We start from the raw sequence: 19,380 nt of genomic DNA, 5'->3' as shown, positions 1-19,380 counted from the left end.
AAATCTGATTTTTTGCTCACATCTGACACAGATCAGAATTAGTTGCACACGTGTAAACACAAAAACCCACACGAGATAAGATTTTTTCGCATCCGATCTGAGCCACTTCCAAATTAAATCCGGTACATATCCGATCTCTGGACATGCCACCTACATCTAAATGCGCATCTAAGCTGTGCATTAAGACTTGCAGTGTAAATACAGCCTTTGTTTATGTCTAAGGCGAGTCACGCAGGTACTGGGCTACTCCACAGCGGAGCAGAGCCAGAAAATTGATTACTGATGTGCTTATTTATTATGTAAATTTTGTTAAAAAAAAAACAAAAAAAAACGGACTGCTAATACGTCGTCGTTCTGTGACCATGCACTCGCACAAATGTGTCCACATCAAATTTTATCTCGTTCATTCTCAAAAAATAGTTGCATATGCAACCATTTGTCACAGTCGGAAACCCTGTTAAATCATATCAGACTTTTGCGCCTTTAATGGAAAAATGACAAACACTGCAATACCACTGAAAGCCAAAGTGACAAAAGAACCAAACATAATATAAACTATATATTTTTGTTTACTCGCTAGACTTTTGCCACACACAAATATTCATTACTTATCAAAAGATTGGAAACATTTTTTGTTTTTGTTTTTGAAAGAGGTCTCTTGTGCTTACCAGGCTGCATTAATTGGTAACACTTTATTTGACAGTGCCATAATTACATGTTACTACATTCTCTTAGTATAGTAATAACAGTAAAATATACATAATTACAAGTAACTAACCCTAAACCAAACCCTAATTCTAACTGTAACTCTATAGTACATACATTTAGTTAATTAATAGTACTCAGTACTTATTTGAGTAATTACAATGTAACTACTGCACTGTAAAATAAAGTGTAACTTATTTAATTAAACACAGTAAAAACAGTAATAATTGTTTTCTAATTTAATAAATTTTTATTCCTGTGATGACACTGATTTTTCAGCATCATTACTCTTGAGTCTTTAGTGTCTTGTGATCCTAAAAGAAATCATTCTTGGTGGCATTAAGAAATCATTCTTAGTCGATTTGTTACTCAAGAAACATGTATTATTATTATCAGTGTTGAAAGTTTTTGCTGCTTAATATTTTTGTGGAAACAATTATATTTTTTGAACATTTGTGGTAAGAATAAAAAAAAAAAAAAAAAATTAACACTTATCAAATATGCATTAAATAGATCAAAAGAGACAGTGAAGACATTAAAAGTTACAAAAGATTCCTATTTAAAATGATTTACTAAACTGAATACATAAATTTAATGAATGCAAATAAATGCTGTACATTGAAATCTCTACTCAAAGAATCCTGAAAAAAGTACAACCATCTTCACAAAAATGTTAAGCAGGACAACTGTTTTCAACATTTATATAATATTAATAAATGTTCCTGGAGCACCAAATCAGCATGTTAGAATGATTTATGAAGGATTATGTGACACTAAAGACTGGAGTAATGATGCTGAAAATTCAGCTTTGCCACCACAGGAATAAATTTAATTTTAAAATATATTCAAAGAAATATATTTAGAAAAGAGTTATTTTAATTTGTAATATTTTGCAATATTACTGTTTTTACTGTATGTTTGATTAAATAAATGCAGCCTTGGTGAGCATAAGAGACTCCTTTCAAAAACATTAAAAAATTGTAATGTTTCCAAACTCTTGACTGGTACTGTATGTAAGCGATAATCCACAGCCAGGTGTGCATTACACATTCTGTACAATGTGAAGGCAATGTGTAATGCACAGCTAGCAGTGAATTATCCTGCTTATATCATGTTTATATGCCAGCAATGATAAGTTTAATTCAAAAACAAATATAAAATAGTGATTCAGTGTCAAAGTTATTTTATTAATAAAAGTCACGGGGCAACACTGACAAGTTTATGTGCTTCTGAATGTTTCTGTGTATGTACAGCACACATATGGAACATTCCAAATCAATGACAGTGCTCTCTGCTGAACAACAGCGAGTAAGGGTGCTTACACAATAGTTTGCAGTGGTCAGATAACCAGATTATCAATGGGAATAGTGCGCTGTCAAAACAAAGGAAAGTTGCAACAGAGGAAATGTTTATTTCGCTGTAATGCCACTTTATGTACATATAGATTGGCTCTTTCCACTGTCATAAATGAGCTGATGCATTTTTTTTTTTTTTTCTGTCAAATGCTCTGTCAAAGGACACAATATGCATGCAGTGAAAATAATATATGCTAAACTTCCTAGCCTCCAACTCAATAACTGGCAAGTGAAATCTAACAAATCAGTGGCTAATGACACACATCATTTAGTTGCCTAGCATGAAATTTTAGTTGCATGTGCAAGTGATTTACTTGCAATTTAGAGGGTTGTGTGTCTTTATACCTTTGGGAAAATGTTCATCTCTGACGTGTCTAGAATGTCTTTAAATGCTATCTGTATGTCAGAACTGACAGACAAGGAAAAATATTTGAAAAAGTACTTAAACTGAGAGTTTACACATTTTAGTTGTTGATGTATTTTGTCAGTCTCTTGGTAACAGAATTTAATTACCTGACTTTAACTCACATGTATAATATATTATTTATATTTCTAATTTTCCAATTCTATAGGATACACCTCAGCAGCTACAGTGGAACAGCGGGTAGAACCAGTAGCATGGGACAGCCAGGAAGTGATTTCAGCACAAAAGATGTAGACAATGACAAATGTATTTGTAAATGTTCACAAATGCTCTCAGGAGGTAAGAGCAGTTTACTTTTTAAATACGTCTATCATTTCTTGAGTGTTTTGTGTGCTTCATAAATGTCTTATTCTAATGGACTTGGAGTGCTCATTTGTCCCAGTTCCCTTTATATGAACTGTTAGTTGGCACTTACCCCTGAAATCTATATAATAGGCATTTTTATAGTTGGGTCATGGCTTACTAACAAAATTAGCCAGGAGTTAGTCATTGGCAAGCTCATTTGGGAACTTAGCCCTGATGAACATTGACATTAATGGTCTGGGAACTTATTAAGACTTGCTTCCCCTTATTCATTCTCATTAGCTAGTAAATATAACAACTAATACTAAGTTAGAGGAAATAGCATTGATGGATTCAAAAACAATACTGTTCATTTGTAATACCTGTAGTAATATTTTGGGAGCCTGGTGTACGTTTACAACGGCCAATGTTTTATTTGGTCACAATATACACAGCTGTTAAGTTTTCATGTCCTAAAGTATACATTTTTTGTTGTATAATTTAGGTTGGTGGTTTGATGCCTGTGGACCATCCAATCTCAATGGAGTATACTACCAGCAGGGACAGAACACTAATCGTTTCAATGGCATCAAATGGTACTACTGGAAAGGTTCGGCATATTCACTAAAGGCCACGACAATGATGATAAGACCATCAAACTTCTGAGCCTCTAGTCCTAAGGCAGAATGATTATTGATGTCACTGCTTTCTTATCCTATAGAAAAACATTTGGTGGAGAGGTGTGACCTTCATGCACTTCTGATACAGGACTTCTAATTAGAAGATAAAGCACTTGAAAAAAAACAAAACGTTTGTTACAGTGTCAAATAGCTAATTCAATGAACAAGAAAACACGACATGCATCGCTTTTAAAATGGAACTTCTTCAAGGGACAAGTTTTGTTCAAATAGATGTATTAATACGTATTTTTAATTGAACTGCTGTAAAGGGGACATACATCTGTAAACTGAAGTACCTTGATGCTTCACAGGATTTCCTTAACTATTCATGTAGATAAGTGGAATCAGAACAACTTGGTGTGCTTATTTTATTTGTAAATATCAAATTATTTCCAAAAATTATATTATTGGTATATTGTCAAATATAACCATGGTACAAGAGTGAGTTAAATGCATAAAGCTGAGGAGGTTCTTTACACGTCTTACAAATTGTTACTCTATAAAACTGTTGTTTACACATGGTTTAGTGCTTTGGACCTTCTTGTAGATATCTTAACTGTGGGCATTTGTTGACAGTTGATCAAACTCCACAGCATTTCTTAAAGGGTCCCTCTTTTGCAAAATGCAAAAGTCCCATTCACATGATTTTTGAATTTTTTTGTCCACCGTGTGGACAACCACCCTGTAACATTAAAAATCCACCCACTAATTTTTATATATCCCCAAAATCAAAAATATTGTCTCTATTTTTTTTTGTTTTCTCTACTCATTGTGACATCACAATGGAACAGGTACCACCCATGACTGGTGACGGGCTTTTGCCAATTAGCATAGATCCTCCTCTGAGTGAGCTGCACACAGTCCGCCATGCTTGGCCCTGTCCAAAATGGCACCTTAAACACTCGTGGTCTTCCAAGGAGTTTACACTTCCGTGCTGTAATGCTGCATTAACAGTTGTGTAAACATCTGCTGGTACCAGTTTCTCTGTATATGACCAAGCTATTGAGCAACGCTATTAAAGGGTTAGTTCACCCAAAAATGAAAATTATGTCATTAATGACTCACCCTCATGTTGTTCCAAACCCGTAAGACCTCCGTTCATCTTCAGAACACAGTTTAAGATATTTTAGATGTAGTCCGAGAGCTTTCTGTCCCTCCATTGAAAGTGTTTGCACGGTAGACTGTCGATGTCCAGAAAGCAGAGGTGGAAGTAACGAATTACAACTACTCACGTTACTGTAATTAAGTAGTTTTTTCGGGTTTGTGTACTTTTTTGAGTACATTTTTAGATCTGTAATTGTACTTGTACTTAAGTACAAATTAAGCTAAGTAATCTACTTTGCTACTTGTAAAATCACATTTCGTTACTGAGTACGCCTACAATTTGAATTAATATTGAAACCTTTGACCAGCATATCGGTAGCCAATAAAGTTATCCGATCATAAACGGAACAATGAAAACCCTGATATTTTACCAGCAGCCCGTTCTCATTCTCTCATCTCCCTGACAGCGAGTTTGACACACACCCTCCTCCTGCTGTCACTCGTCTCAGTTACAGCGCAGGATTGTAGGTATTGGGCATAATTTTTAATCATACCCGCAGGTTTGTGGAGAGCGCATTATTGTAACGCGACAGCACATTCATGTAATGGCAGAAAACGACGCAAGCTCTCAAATATACAAGTGAACTGCCTCTCCTCTTATGAGTGCGCGCTCTGTGTGGTGTGCAGTTATGAATCTCTCCGCACTCTTAAATTAAACATTGCCAATAGTTATCAAACAATCAGAATAGACTTCCATGCCTGACCGATAAAAATGCTACAGGAAATGTCATTGGCTAAAAGTGAAATACACCTCAACCTCAAGTCTCAACAAACAAAGGTGGATCTTTAATTTATTTTCAATGTAGCCTAGATGTGTGTTTCAGAATGGGGCTTTTTTATGATTTTTACATATAAATAACCAAGTCTGTCTAACTGCATCATTGCATACAGACATTACAGGTCAAACCCCTCTGATGTTCTTTTATCTAACAAGATATATATGGCTCTTAAAGGGTTAGTTCAACCAAAAAAAAAAAAAAAAAGAAAAAGAAAAGAAATTTCTGTCATTAATTACTCATCCTCATGTTGTTCCAAACCCGTAAGACCCGTAAGAAGATAATCAGAACACAAATGAAGATATTTTTGATAAAATCCGAAAGCTTTCTGACCCCAGACTGCAATGTAATTGGAGATTTTTCAGGCCCAGAAAGATAGTAAAGACATTGTTAAAACAGTCCATGTGACTGCAGTAGTTTAACCTTAATGTTATAAAGCGACCAGAATACTTTTTGTGTGCAAAAAAGAAAAATAATGATTTTTTTAAACAATTTCCTCTCTCTGTGTCACTCTCTGACAGTGTTCGTGTGAGCACCACAGCACATGCATGTGATGCTGACGCAGAATCCGGCCAATAATGAGCCGACTGTTTACTAGGTCAATAGTGTCAGAGACTGACATGGAAGAGAAGAAATTGTTGAATAAAGTGGATACAAAAAGTATTCCAGTTGCTTCATAACATTAGGATTGAACCACTGTTGTCACATGACTGTTTTAACTATGCCTTTACTACCTTTCTGGGCCATAAAAAGTGGTAATAATGTTGCAGTCTATGGAGGGTCAGAAAGCACTCATTACATTCAGATTTGATGAAATCTGAGTAATTAATGACAGAATTTTCATTTTTGGGTGAAACTAACCCTTTAAGATACAGGTAATATAAAATGCAGTGTTGTTATATTTCATATATCTCAAATGAATAGAGGTAATTTGTTTTTGTTCTTATTTTATTACTGTCTGTTTACTTGTCTTTTTGTAAATTCAATTCAGTTTGAAATCAAGCTTTCTTGTGCTGCATGTGAGCTATTGTAACAAAGTTACCCTATTGTAAAGACAGAAATACACAGAGTGAGCAAATATTTAAGTGAGATTACTGTAATGGAAATTGATCAATGTTATTGGTATTTAAAATGATACTGAATATTGATCATTTGTATTGTATTGAAATTCCCGTATTGTGACTACTTCATGCACTTCATGAATAAGGTGAAAGTGCTTTGTTGAAAGTAGCTATTTTCTACTGATTGATTGAATATTGTTTGGCAATTCATTAAATATCGCCGGCTAAAAAGTAACTAGTAATTGTAGTACTTTGAGTATTTTTTTAGAAGAGTAATTTGTACTTTTACTCAAGTACTTTTTGACACCAGTACTTTTACTTGTAATTGAGTAATATTTCAGCAATGTAACAGTACTTGTACTTGAGTACAAATTTTCAGTACTCTTTCCACCACTGCCAGAAAGGTAATAAAAACATCATCAAAGTATTCCATGTGACATAAGTGGGTTAGTTAGAAGTTTTTGAAGCATTGAAAATACATTTTGGTCCAAAAATAACAAAAACTACGACTTTATTCAGCATTGTATTCTCTTCCGGGTCTGTTGTCAACCTGGGTTCACGACTCCGCAGTGACGCTGCTTTACAGTCTGAGGGAGACGCACGCTGTATTCAAGCTATTCTACATTGTTTGTATTTTGGTATTGCTATATTTTTTAAAATGGTGTGTAAGCGTGCATGTAACGGATGTCCTAATCGACAAAAACAACAACGTAAAAGTGCATTACCAACGCTGACAGATGAAAGGAATCAATGGAATCAATTCAATGGAAAGGATTGCGGAAGAGAATACAATGCTGAATAAAGTCGTCGTTTTTTTTTTTTGCTTCAAAAACTTCTAACTAACCCACTGATGTCACATGGACTACTTTGATGATGTTTTTATTACCTTTCTGGACATGGACAGTCTACCGTACAAACACTTTCAATGGAGGGAAAGAAAGCTCTCGGACAATCTAAAATATCTTAAACTGTGTTCCGAAGATGAATGGAGGTCTTACGGGTTTGGAACGACATTAGGGTGATGAGTCATTAATGACATAATTTTCATTTTTGGGTGAACTAACCCTTTAACATGTCATACCATCTGTAAACTCTTGCTTCAACAATGCAATGACTGATACATTTGTATTACATTCCAACGTGTTTGTTACCAGCCACACAGTGGAAAATGAAACCATACCCGTACCAGTTGGGCCGGATTGAGACAGAATGGAACGGTTAAGCAATGAGAATGGCTAGCCCGATGGTGGAAAAATGGCTTAAATGTTCTGTTGTTGATTAATAATGAACATAAGTGTTCATGTACTTCCAGCAATTGAGCTACTGAAGATGCATTGGAGTAGTTTTATTTTTGAAGGGAATGAGTGGGAAAAAAATTTGCTAGACTGCTCATAAATGCAAATGAGCAGCAGCTCATTTGCATTTAAAGATACACACAGTAAAAACAGCATGTTTTCGCTTCCACCCAAAAGGGGGCATTTAAGGCATTGTATAAAATTATCTGTGGGGTATTTTGAGCTGACACTTCACAGACAAATTCTTTGGTCACCTGAGACATTTATTACATGCATAATAGGACTCCTTTGAAGGGCATGTTTACCCAAAAATTTAAATGAAGGGCATGTTTACCCAAAAATTAAAATGAAGGGCTCTTTGCTCAACCTTTAAATGGCAAAAAAGGTCCAATATAAAGAGAAAGAACCCTTTGGCACAAACTTTGGGCTAAACAATGCTTAATGCACAAATTTACATTCTTTAACATTATTGTACATTACGTTTGTGTTTTTATTTTATTCTATTTTTTTTTTTTTTTTTTTGGACAGACATTTCTCATTGCGAAGAAAATAAATTAAATATACAGTGTACTGATACACATTTAGGTTAAACAGATTTATTAGAAAATAACTGTCAGATTATCCTAATGCCTGACCATTCCTGTACTAATCTCTTTAAATTGAAAGGTTCATCCAATTAATTAATGCACACTATACCAGTCTGCCATTTATCTGCAAACTAACATGCATGATTCCTAAAACAATGATCTGAAAACACTTGTTTCAGATGTTGTCATAATTATGACGTAATAGTGCAACGAAAGATAGTGAAATGAGAAGGAGAAGAGAAATACAGCATCACTGGACTGAAAATAACATTACCTTCCAAAGGATCCGAATGCTAAGAAAGTGGTTATTTATTTTCAACTATGTAAATGACTAGAGCATTATTTGTGTGCTTGGTACATTTTACTGTGGATTCTTTGGTACAGTCAGTCACAATTTTGGCGCAGGCTTTTCAAACAGTCTTTTACTGTAAGATATGGACCCGACAGTAATGCCACAACATGTAGTAAGTAACTCTGTTAATTCTAATGCCTAATCTGTGATCTGATATGTTCATGTACAGTTAGGCCCGTTCACATATCACGTCTTCTGTATGCTCAAATTCATTATTTTAAATATTGACTCATTTAAAATAATGGCTACAATACTCATCGCTGCAACCTTTTATGCGATGGGAGTAGATCTAAACTGAAGTTTTACATTGAAGTCTCACAGCAGACACGTCCCTTCCATCAGAGTGTTCAAATCAGAGGGCTAAAATCAGGGTAAAAAAAATTGACTTTTATTTCTAAATTGGCAATTTTAAAAACAATTATCCCAACATAAGTGCACCTTAGGAGACATATATATATATATATATATATATATATATATATATATATATATATGCAGTTCATGACCCCTTTATAGAACAAAAAAATCATGATTGTTACATATAATATACAGTGTTGCTTTGCCATTTCATTACCTACAAGAGAGAGACCGACGCATCAGCGAGGGAGACAAACTTGCTGAAAGAGACCTAGTGCACACAAGAGAGACAAATCTTTTCTTAAATTTGTTATATTGCTATGTATTTTCATTTTGCACTGTTTTACAGTAATTGAACGCAGCAATGCTGCAATTTCTTTGGCAAGACAAATATACAAATGTTGCAAGAATATGATTTTGTATTCCTCACTTTACATCAAATCGGACAGGGAATACAAACACTAAACTCAATATGCCAACCTGTAATAAATAATAGGGATGTGACGAGATCAAAATGTATTGTGATTTCTCGTCGAGCTCAGAAACTGCCTCGCGATATTGCCATGATGGAGTGTGAGGGTGAAATTAGTTTTCCTTTTTATTGAAACAAAAACCATTTAAGTCAGTTGGATAATGGTCGCTTCAATTCCATCCAGCTCATCCAACATGAGCAGCAAAGTTGTACACAGTGCAGCAGGAACCAGAGTTCACTGCATGACAACGATCACGTGTGTATTGTGTTTATTCTCACACCTTCAGTTCCACTAATGCTCACAAATCTGTATTTTTATAACAGTTAAAGCTCTTTTCATGTAGTCGCAATGTAATATTGTTTCATGTTTATCAAAATAAAAATGATAAAAAAACATAGACCCCACTTCATTGTTATTTAAATAGTATTAGCTTATGTTGAACTTTATTCTTGTACAAACCGACGCTGTATTAAGCAGTACATAAAGTATTGAATGAAAATCTGAAACATCTGTGCATTTGAAAAATATTGCATTTAATTAACTTTATCTGTGATAAAGTATGCAAACAGCGCAAGCATCACTATGGGAAGCAGAAAGTGTCGGACTGTTTTCAATTCCTCCCCAACTGCAAGCGGCAACTCTCGCTGATCGGTCACATCCAGCCACTGCTGATGTTGAACACACCTACTGACAACACCATGGCGGAGGATTTGCTGCACAACAGAGCCTAAGCATCTGACAAATGTCTTATCTTGTAGAATGCCCGCTCAGCACCGCCACTCTCAAATTCACAGTGTATGCCCAATCGTGAGCACGCATTCAAAGATTTCAATACCTCACATTTTGAAAGCACCTCCTTGATGCATGCAAATATCTCCCAATATGAAAGCTATCTTAGGCTGGGCTGTGTAGTTGTAACCATCTCTTAGCTCTGTATCATGCTTGAAGAAAAATTTGTTCTCTATTTGCACTATTGAGAGAGTACTTTGAGAGAGTACTTTGATTATGGTTGCACTTACTGTTTGCACTTAAGACTAAGAGAAAACTGTTATTCTTTTTTATTTATACTGTTTTTACTTCTATGATCAATTTGTGAAAAGGAGTTTAGTTACCGCGCATTCACACTGCCGCCGGTGAGAGCGTCAAAATGACAAGAAGTCATTTGTTTTCAATGTGAGTCAACGGCGAGCTCTGGCGAGCAGCGGCACAACTTGTCTTGGACAGTGTGGGCATCGAGGAGAGTTAAAATCTGGTCAAATTTATAGTAATGAGCTATGATGCGGTTCAGCGGTGACCAATCGGAATGTAGAGGTCCTTCGCTTGAGAGGATTCCAGAGAATGCAGTCGTGTAAACTTTGGTTCCGACCAAACATTACTTCCCAAGCAAAACGGAGAAGAGGTGGATAATTGCCATGGCGGGTTTCCCAATAATTTACGACGTGTGCTCCTGTTTGCGTGCAGGGGCATAAATAAGAAAAATGATGCATGGACCAAAGTGTCTGACATTTTTGCAGGCTATGTCTGTAATTTCATAGCTGTATGCTTATACATTTACTATATAAATATATATTATTAGGTTACTATATAAATATGTATGCACTATATATTTAAGCTTAATGACATTTATTATTTTCTCCCACTAAGTGGAGAAAATTCATGAGTGACTGACAAAACAATAATTTAGAGGATTACAGACAAGTTTTTTCAGGCCATTGTGGCTTTCTGGTGTGATCGCCTCACAAAAACCACCTACAATAGATACAATGAACACCTTTGGAAGGTTTTGTAAGGTGTGGTACAATGCAATGGAGGTTCTACTGGAATGTAGCAAATTTATTGTATTTTATTGTAACTTGTCTATATTTATTAAACCAAATGCTTGACCATAATAATCTACTGTCTCTTATTTCTAAGTTTCACTAAGAATGGTAAAACAAATGCTGTAGACCAATATTAGTTAGGCTATATTAATGTTTTCATTAAGCTTTCATTAAGTTGTCATTAAGCTTTCCATTACAAATAAATGTTCCAATTAAAATGATTTTATCAAATTAATAAAAAAAAGCACCGGAAAGTGTTCCTTATTATTAAAGGTAAATTTCAAACTTTTTTAAAAAAAATTTGTGATAAATAATAAATAATGTGGTCACAACACAGATAGCCTATAATATTTCAAACTTTATAAAAATTTGTGATAAATATTGTAGCATATGCATACGTATCAGGATAATCAATAAACTTTGGAATGTTCAGAACGCTTTTAGCATGCTGGAATGTGTCGTAAAATCTCGCCTCGGCTCCGGCCAGTCTGCAAAAGACTAGCAGATTTGACAACTTTGTGGCCTGGCCGAAATTAAACAGCGATGCCCTCTCTCCAGCTCTGGAGACTTCAAAGGATCGACCCCCTGGTGTGAGCCCAGAGACGGACTAGATCACATTCCAACACACACACATGGACACACACAAAAACACACAAACATACATTATTGACTGTATATGTAAAATATAACTATGCAACAGGCATGAAAACGGGTCAGGGGTGAAAAAGGTGAGAAGGATATTACGCCTCTAGGAGGGTCCGGGGGCATGCTCCCCCAGAAGAAAAATTTAAATATTCCATATTTTAAAGCATCAATCTGATGCATTTTGAGATGCTTTTTTGCCAACCTGGAGAGAGCTGGAGAAACTTCAGCCATGAGTCAAAAATTATTATGGCCTCCTTACTAAGTATTATGCAAGCCATTTCATGCCAGCCTGTCACTGGGTCTAACATTTACAGTATATTTGGGGGAAGAACCTAGCGCTATGATTGGTCGAACTCTTCTTCTTTTTCTGTTGCTTGATTTGAGGACTGTGCGTGCACAGAGGCGTCACCAGGTTTTTGCGTAGTTTAGAGTGACAAATCGTACCAGCATACTTTGAAGTCAAAATGCATATCCGCTACGCAAATTGCGTACAGTCTGCTTATTGATGGTAAAGTGGTCCACCGTTCTTTCTGCCTTGTCAGTCCCCTCACCTCAAAATCTACCTCCTCAAAAACGGTAGCGTTAGCTAATAATTTTCCACCGGAGCTTCAGCTAGCTGGCTAACGTTGCGTTCTCTCCTGCTGTGTTCAATGACTCAATTCATCAAGTTCTAGCTAATGTTAGCTAAGTCTATGTCAAAAGAGCTCCTTTGTAACTTAACTTCGATATACGAGAAAATATTAAAATTATTGAAACCATCCAGGACTCAACGCTAAGGATTTTTTTTTAAGGTTAAAATTTGTATTTGCCCCTCCGAAATTTTCCGGGCCCCACAACAAAAAATTTATAAAAGTAAAAGACAAGAAAATGGGCCTATAAAATAAGCATGGTTATTGTTTTCATTGTTTTTGATACATTTAACCTCAATAAATAAGGATATGACACCAAAAGCTACTAGATTAAATATTTTAAATATTGTTAGACAAACAGTAAGTAGTAAAATAGTAACAAATAATTAAAGTACAAGTAATAGCACAAATAAATACAACAGAACAAACATATAAATTAAATAAATGGTGCTTTTCAAGTTTTTCATGTAGGTTTAAACAGAAGATTTTCAGGTACAGAAATTGTAATCTAATGTATAGATGATGTATAGATGTACAGATGCATAAAAACGTTTTTAATGTTCAAAATATTACACGTTAAATACTGTTATTTGAAATTTGAAAACAAATGAAGATACTTTAAATGTGAAATTAAACCCGCCAGTAGGTGGCAGAGAATCACTGTTAATAAGCGAATCATTGAGATTAAAGGGATAGTTCACCCAAAAATGAAAATTTTATATCAGCTTACCCCCAGTGCATCCAAGATGTAGGTGACATTTTTTCTTCAGTCGATCACAAATGATGATTTTTAACTGCAACCGCTGCCCTCTGTCATTCAAATAATTGCAGTAGATGGGAACTTCATCTATAAGAGTGAATAAACCTTGCTTAGACAAATCCAAATGAAACCCTGCGGCTCGTGACGACACATTAATGTCCTAAGACACGAAACGATCGGTTTGTGAGAGAAACCGAAAAGTATTTATATCATTTTTTTACCTCTAATACACCACTATGTCCAACTCCGTTCAGCTTCCTGTTAGTGAGGTCAAAAAACGCGTTCTGAAGACTGAAGTGATGTCTCGCCCATATACTTCAATGAGCGCGAGACATCACTTCCGTTGTCAGAGCGCGATCTGACCTCACTCACCGGAAGCTGAACGGAGTTGGACATAGTGGTGTATTAGAGGTAAAAAATGATATAAATACTGTTCGGTTTCTCACACAAACCGATCGTTTCGTGTCTTAGGACATTAATGTGTCGTCACGAGCCGCAGGGTTTCATTTGGATTTGTCTAAGCAAGGTTTATTCACTCTTATAGAAGAAGTTCCCATCTACTGCAATTATCTGAATGACAGAGGGCAGCGGTTGCAGTTAAAAATCATCATTTGTGATCGACTGAAGAAAAAATGTCACCTACATCTTGGATGCACTGGGGGTAAGCATCAAATTTTCATTTTTGGGTGAACTATCCCTTTAAATTGATTCATTCTGATTCATTCAGGAAGTGTTGCTCAGAGACGCAAAACAATTCTGTGGACTTTGGAACTATTTTCGTTGGCAAAATACAGCGAAACAGACAATTTGGTGTCTAAAATGTAAGTCACTTGATATTAAGTTTATGTTCATTAAACTGTACGCTGAATAAAATCAATATCACATTTCTAACCATGCTAATATTTGGAGAAAAACGGCACTCTTTGTGTAATATTGATTAACTTTATGAAATTATATATGAAATATATACAGGGGCATTTTTGCCCCTTATCTTGAATTTTGGGTGCATTTTAATAGACTAAATCACGCAGTGAAAGCGTACACTTTAATATGCGCACACACTACTCTCTAACTGCCTTATTGTCGAGCCCTGCCATCACTCACCAAATTCAGTCAGGTAAATCGCCGAGGCCAGGCGTGCTTTCAGCTTCTGATTGTGGTCTACACTGGTGATGCAAGGCCCTTCGCCATAATATTTCCATGCACGCGCACCTGTTCGCAGTTCACTGAATATGAATACCCCCCCTGATGCAAGTATGTACCCATCATGTATCTCAAATGTATGCATGTTTCCTAATGTTTAGACTTAGTTTAAATAACTGTAGTTGAGTTAGTTTTAGTTGTAATAAGGGAATTTTATCTGTAAACCATAACTTCCTCTATATGCCTGTCTGATCTATCAAGTTTGATCTTGTTTTAAAGCTCTGGCTACTGATCATTCACTGAGATGTGTCACATAGCTGACAAATGCATTTTTCTATGTGTTTAATGATACTGTGAAGAAAGTACTCCATCTCGAAATCTGATCTGATAGTCATAAATTCAGCTAGGAGACCAAACAAAGGAACTTTGCCCACCAAATAGTGCTGCGCATCTATTGGCCGTTACAATTCAGGGGGTGTGTTAGCTTGGTTTTCCATAAAAGAAACGACACACAACTTCTCCGTTGTCTCCCGATTGTCTCTCGACCTTACGCATCAGTTAAACCTCGTTTGAAAACCCCGCCGGAGAAACCCTCTCGGAAATGACCAACCAAGCCAGACGCATTGAAACTCTGCTGCACACTGACTTGAACCATAAGCAAGTATTATAATTTCTCTGAAATTTGTTTAAACTGATTTCTGTGCCGGCTTTCAAAGGGTTAACTGTTGTAATTTGCCATTCTTTGACCATCCTTCCTGTCCTGTCTCTAAGTTCCCCTTTTGTATATATTTGTATATTCTGTATTTAGACGGATAACCTATGTATTAGTAGTTTTCATATATTAAATACATTATATCCATGCTCTTTGTTCTCTTACTCGTTCAACAAATACCAGGTCACTTTAACGTTTCGATCCTATCCTTGCTTTACGTTTGGATGCTATCATAGGAATTTATCCTCGTGGCCAGAGGATAACATTTCCGTTGTAATAGTCTGTGGAGAACTCGTCTCGGTTTGCCGGACAAACTGATAGTTTCTCTACATAATTATTAAACCAGAACTAATCATATATGTGATTGATTATAATTTGTTGTAATTAATTCACCATATATGGTTAATTCCCCCTTGGGTCGGTATATAATTCACATTTTTTTTTTTTTTTTTTGCAAGGAGAAAACAACAGGCTAATAGATATGAGGAATTAATTTTTAATGAAATACGGGTATTAGTAGTCTACTGTATTATAAAGTCCATGAAAAAGTCAAAAACCAAGCACAGATCGAATAGTATTTAGAAATTTACTGTTCTGTTTAAATTTGCTCAAAACAACAAATGCTTGCTTTGGCTTTTGATTACTAAATTTGGTTATGTGAATGTGATTTAAAAAAAGATTGTTGATAATGTTTTTCTTGTAATCTCCACTGGAGATTGACTGCAACTTGTGAAAACAAGCTGTGTTAAGTCCACCACAAAACTTGTGAAAATCTGGTTATAGTGCCACTTAGCAGTCAAGAGAAGAAATGTTTGGCTGCCGCAAAACAATTACCCCAAGAAGCAAAAAAACGTGTTCTAATTGAGTGCCATCTGTAATTCACAATGTGAAATGTGTTACATAAAATGCAGCAGTGTCTAATTCTGTTGAATATGCATGATTTTTTTAATAAGTATTGTGAATCCAAAACACTGCAGGTTCACTTTATTTTGACTCTCTAATATCCCAAATGTAGCTGTATTTGCTAAAATGTGCATGTTGCAAAAATATCTCACTATCATAGTCACAGGAACATTTTATCATGGGGGTTGCAGGGGGTGGGGCTTGCTGTTGCGGGGTAGTGCCACAGTGGGGAATTTTAAACTAAATCCTAATGTTAAACAGCCCAAACAACACTCACAGATGAACATACAAATGAACGAGGACAGAGTTATATGACACTCAGAACTCATGATTAAATAAATGTTAAAAAAAACACTGTATACTTCACTACACTGCAGCAGTCCAAAAACCTGCATTTTACCTTATGATACTCAAATGTAGCTTAGCGCTCAGGAGTCATGCCGATGAATGCTTTAATCAAGAACTCTATATTCAGCTTTCAATTATATCTTTTCAGACAGGGCGTGCAAATGGATTTTTGTGAGATAGTCCTGAAATAGGGAGCTCTGTCATGAGTCCTGCAAGACGTAAGCAGTGTCCCGCATTTTATTTATGTCTGTATTATTATTTTTTTTATAATACTAAAAAAAAAAAAAAATTCTGCAGCCTAAATACTAAAAAATATATATATATATAATTTCCGCAGCCGTAAATGTTCTAGCTAGAGTGGGAAAATCATTCGTGGGAACGACATCCTTATGTGGTAACTTAGCCACGCCATATAAAGTCGTGGCCTCGAGATCATAGGTGAGGGAATGATATATTTTTCTCATGGCCATGAGTTAAATGTGTAAACAACCTGCGTGACCATCTGGAATTATCAATGGACAATGCCATAATAATATTTTTAATTAAGAAAAAGAACGGAATTAAGCAATTATTATATTAACATAGTGCATATTATTATTATTAAATGAAGTTTATAAATCAATGTTTAAATGTTGTACATTTTAATCCCACCGAACACTCCATTCACTTATTGTTTATTTTTTAATATTTTAATATTATTAGTTACATCTGTAAAAATGTTTATGTAACAGCTGCCAAAAATAGTATAGCTCTACTGTGGTTATTAACGAAAAAAAAAAAAAAAAAAAAATCTCCCCTCTGTTTTTTTCACACATCGCAGCCTGAATATACAGATGTAACTAATAATATACAAATATTAAATAAAAAATAAACGATAAGTGAATGGATTTAAAAGACTGTTCGGTGGGATTAAAATGTACAACATTTAAACATTGATTTATAAACTTCATTCGAATGCTGTCTGCAACATCGCGCACAATATAATATGCACTATGTTAATAATTTCTTAATTCCGTTCTTTTTCTTAATTAAAAATATTATTATGGCATTGTCCATTTGTGATAATTCCAGGTTGCGATGGTCATGCAGGTTGTTTACACATTTAACTCGTGGCCATGAGAAAAATATATCGTTCCCTCACCTATGATCTCGAGGCCACGACTTTATATGGCGTGGCTAAGTTACCACATAAGGATGTCGTTCCCACGAATTAATATCTTGTGGCCACGACATATCACGTTTCCACGAGTTTATATGTTGCGGCCACGACAAAGCTAAATGAACCGAACATGTCCCCTCCCGGTCAGTGAGTGTTACAAGTGAGAGAGGATTGGCTCTTCAAATTGAGCTGAAAGTTGATTGGTTGCTCCCACGTGTGTACTGTCCAATGGCATTTTACCACTCGATTGACAAATGGATAAAGAAAAGCATTCGGCAAACCGACAAAGAAAAGCAACTGGTAAATAGAGAAAGAAAAGCATTTGCCAAATTCTTTTTAAAAAAGCGATTTAAATGCGCATTTAAAATGATTTACTAATGAACTTTTTATTGTTTTATTGATCTACGTTTTAAAAAATGAATTAAATATCCCATTTCAAATTTGTCTATTTATTTATACATTCAAAAAAGATTTTTAAAATTTATTGTCTTATTGTTTTATTAAACTACATTTAAAAACAGGAATTAAATAAACAACTTTAAATATGTCTATTAATTTGCCCATATAAAAAGTGAATCATTTATATACATTTTTATGTTTGAATTATTAAATTAATTAATTGATTCTTCCCTTTTATTTTTAAGTGACACCCCTGGTCCTCCATAGTTAAAACCCACATACAGGAGTAAAGGGTGACCAACAGCACTGATTTTAAGAGTCTGTATAGCATTTATTTTATTTATTTATTTTTTGGCATTTGGTAATTTTCCACGGCACACTAGTGTGCCACGGCACAGTGGTTGGGATGCCATAGAGTAAGTTACATCATATCATTTGGACCATGGGCAATGATAGTCACAGAGCTGGTCACAATTAACAAAGCTTATTTGGTGATTTAAAATGTTATTATCCGACTTGATGGCAAATAGGCTTTCCAACTAACATAAAAAAATATAATAAATAAAGTAATACTTGCATAGTATAATAACAGTAAATTTATCTCTCACACACGTATCTCGCATTGTCCCGCAAAATCATCTACAAAAAAATCTACTGTCCTGCAACAGACCAACCGGATGAGTATTGAGACATGCTGCTCCTCAGCTAGCATAGGCTAGTACAAAAAGATTTGACAACATCTCTCATGCGTGGACATAATGGGGACAAAACATCCATATTGTAATACACTCATGAGTAAAACTTTATGACTAGTCACAGGTGAAGCAAATATCTTTGATCATCTTCTAACAAGGCCACATGTTAAAGCCTGGGTAGATTAGACAGTATGTAAACAATGAGTTTTTCATAATGTATTGGATGCAGGACAAATGGGCAGGAATAAAGATGTTATGTTCAGTCTACAGGCAAATCATTTTTTTTTTTTTTTTTTTTTTTTTTGCAGGTAGACTGTCCGCACTAGTAATTGCAAGTGATCAGATGGAACCACATCTGATTTTAAGTAAGAGAAAGAGAGAGCGCATATGTAATCTTAGTTAGACCATCTGTTAGAGAGGTTTCACTCTCTTGGTCAAGTCATAAATGCGTGAAAAACAGTTTGCCATGTACGTGTTTGCTGATGCATCAGATTCAGTGTTACCCCGGCACCACATTGCTTCTCGGTTGAGCCTCGCAAAATGGTATGCAAAGTTCAAATAATTTCCTAGTTTTAAACCTCGTCTCTTGCCGCAACCTACTCTGGCAAACAAGCATACCCCTACCATTAACACACAGACTGTTTATCAAGGTAAATCAAACAAAAAATGGCAATATTTTTTAAATGAAATATTTTTTTAACAATAATAGCCATTAT

The 19,380-nt window shown here is 35.2% G+C and overlaps 2 protein-coding genes across 5 annotated transcripts in view; one reads left to right on the top strand and one right to left on the bottom strand.

Moving 5' to 3' along the window:
* Positions 1-3,627, top strand: part of angpt2a (angiopoietin 2a) — a 66,730-nt gene extending 63,103 nt beyond the window's left edge. For all 4 annotated transcript variants that reach the window (XM_067385553.1, XM_067385552.1, XM_067385550.1 and 1 more), the window contains 2 exons: positions 2,633-2,763; positions 3,272-3,627. In XM_067385553.1, coding sequence (XP_067241654.1) covers positions 2,633-2,763; positions 3,272-3,432 — 292 coding nt within the window. In that variant the 3' untranslated portion in view covers positions 3,433-3,627. The remainder of the gene's footprint in view (positions 1-2,632; positions 2,764-3,271) is intronic.
* LOC137019898 (microcephalin-like) overlaps positions 1-19,380 on the bottom strand; it is a 157,992-nt gene that overhangs the window by 130,589 nt on the left and 8,023 nt on the right. The gene's annotated exons all lie outside the window — the stretch shown is intronic.

This window comes from Chanodichthys erythropterus, chromosome 5 (genome assembly GCF_024489055.1).
Source record: "Chanodichthys erythropterus isolate Z2021 chromosome 5, ASM2448905v1, whole genome shotgun sequence".
In the NCBI taxonomy this organism is placed as follows: Eukaryota; Metazoa; Chordata; class Actinopteri; order Cypriniformes; family Xenocyprididae; genus Chanodichthys; species Chanodichthys erythropterus.
The sequence above is the reverse complement of the archived record's forward strand: the minus strand, read 5'-3'. Positions and strand labels throughout refer to the sequence as shown.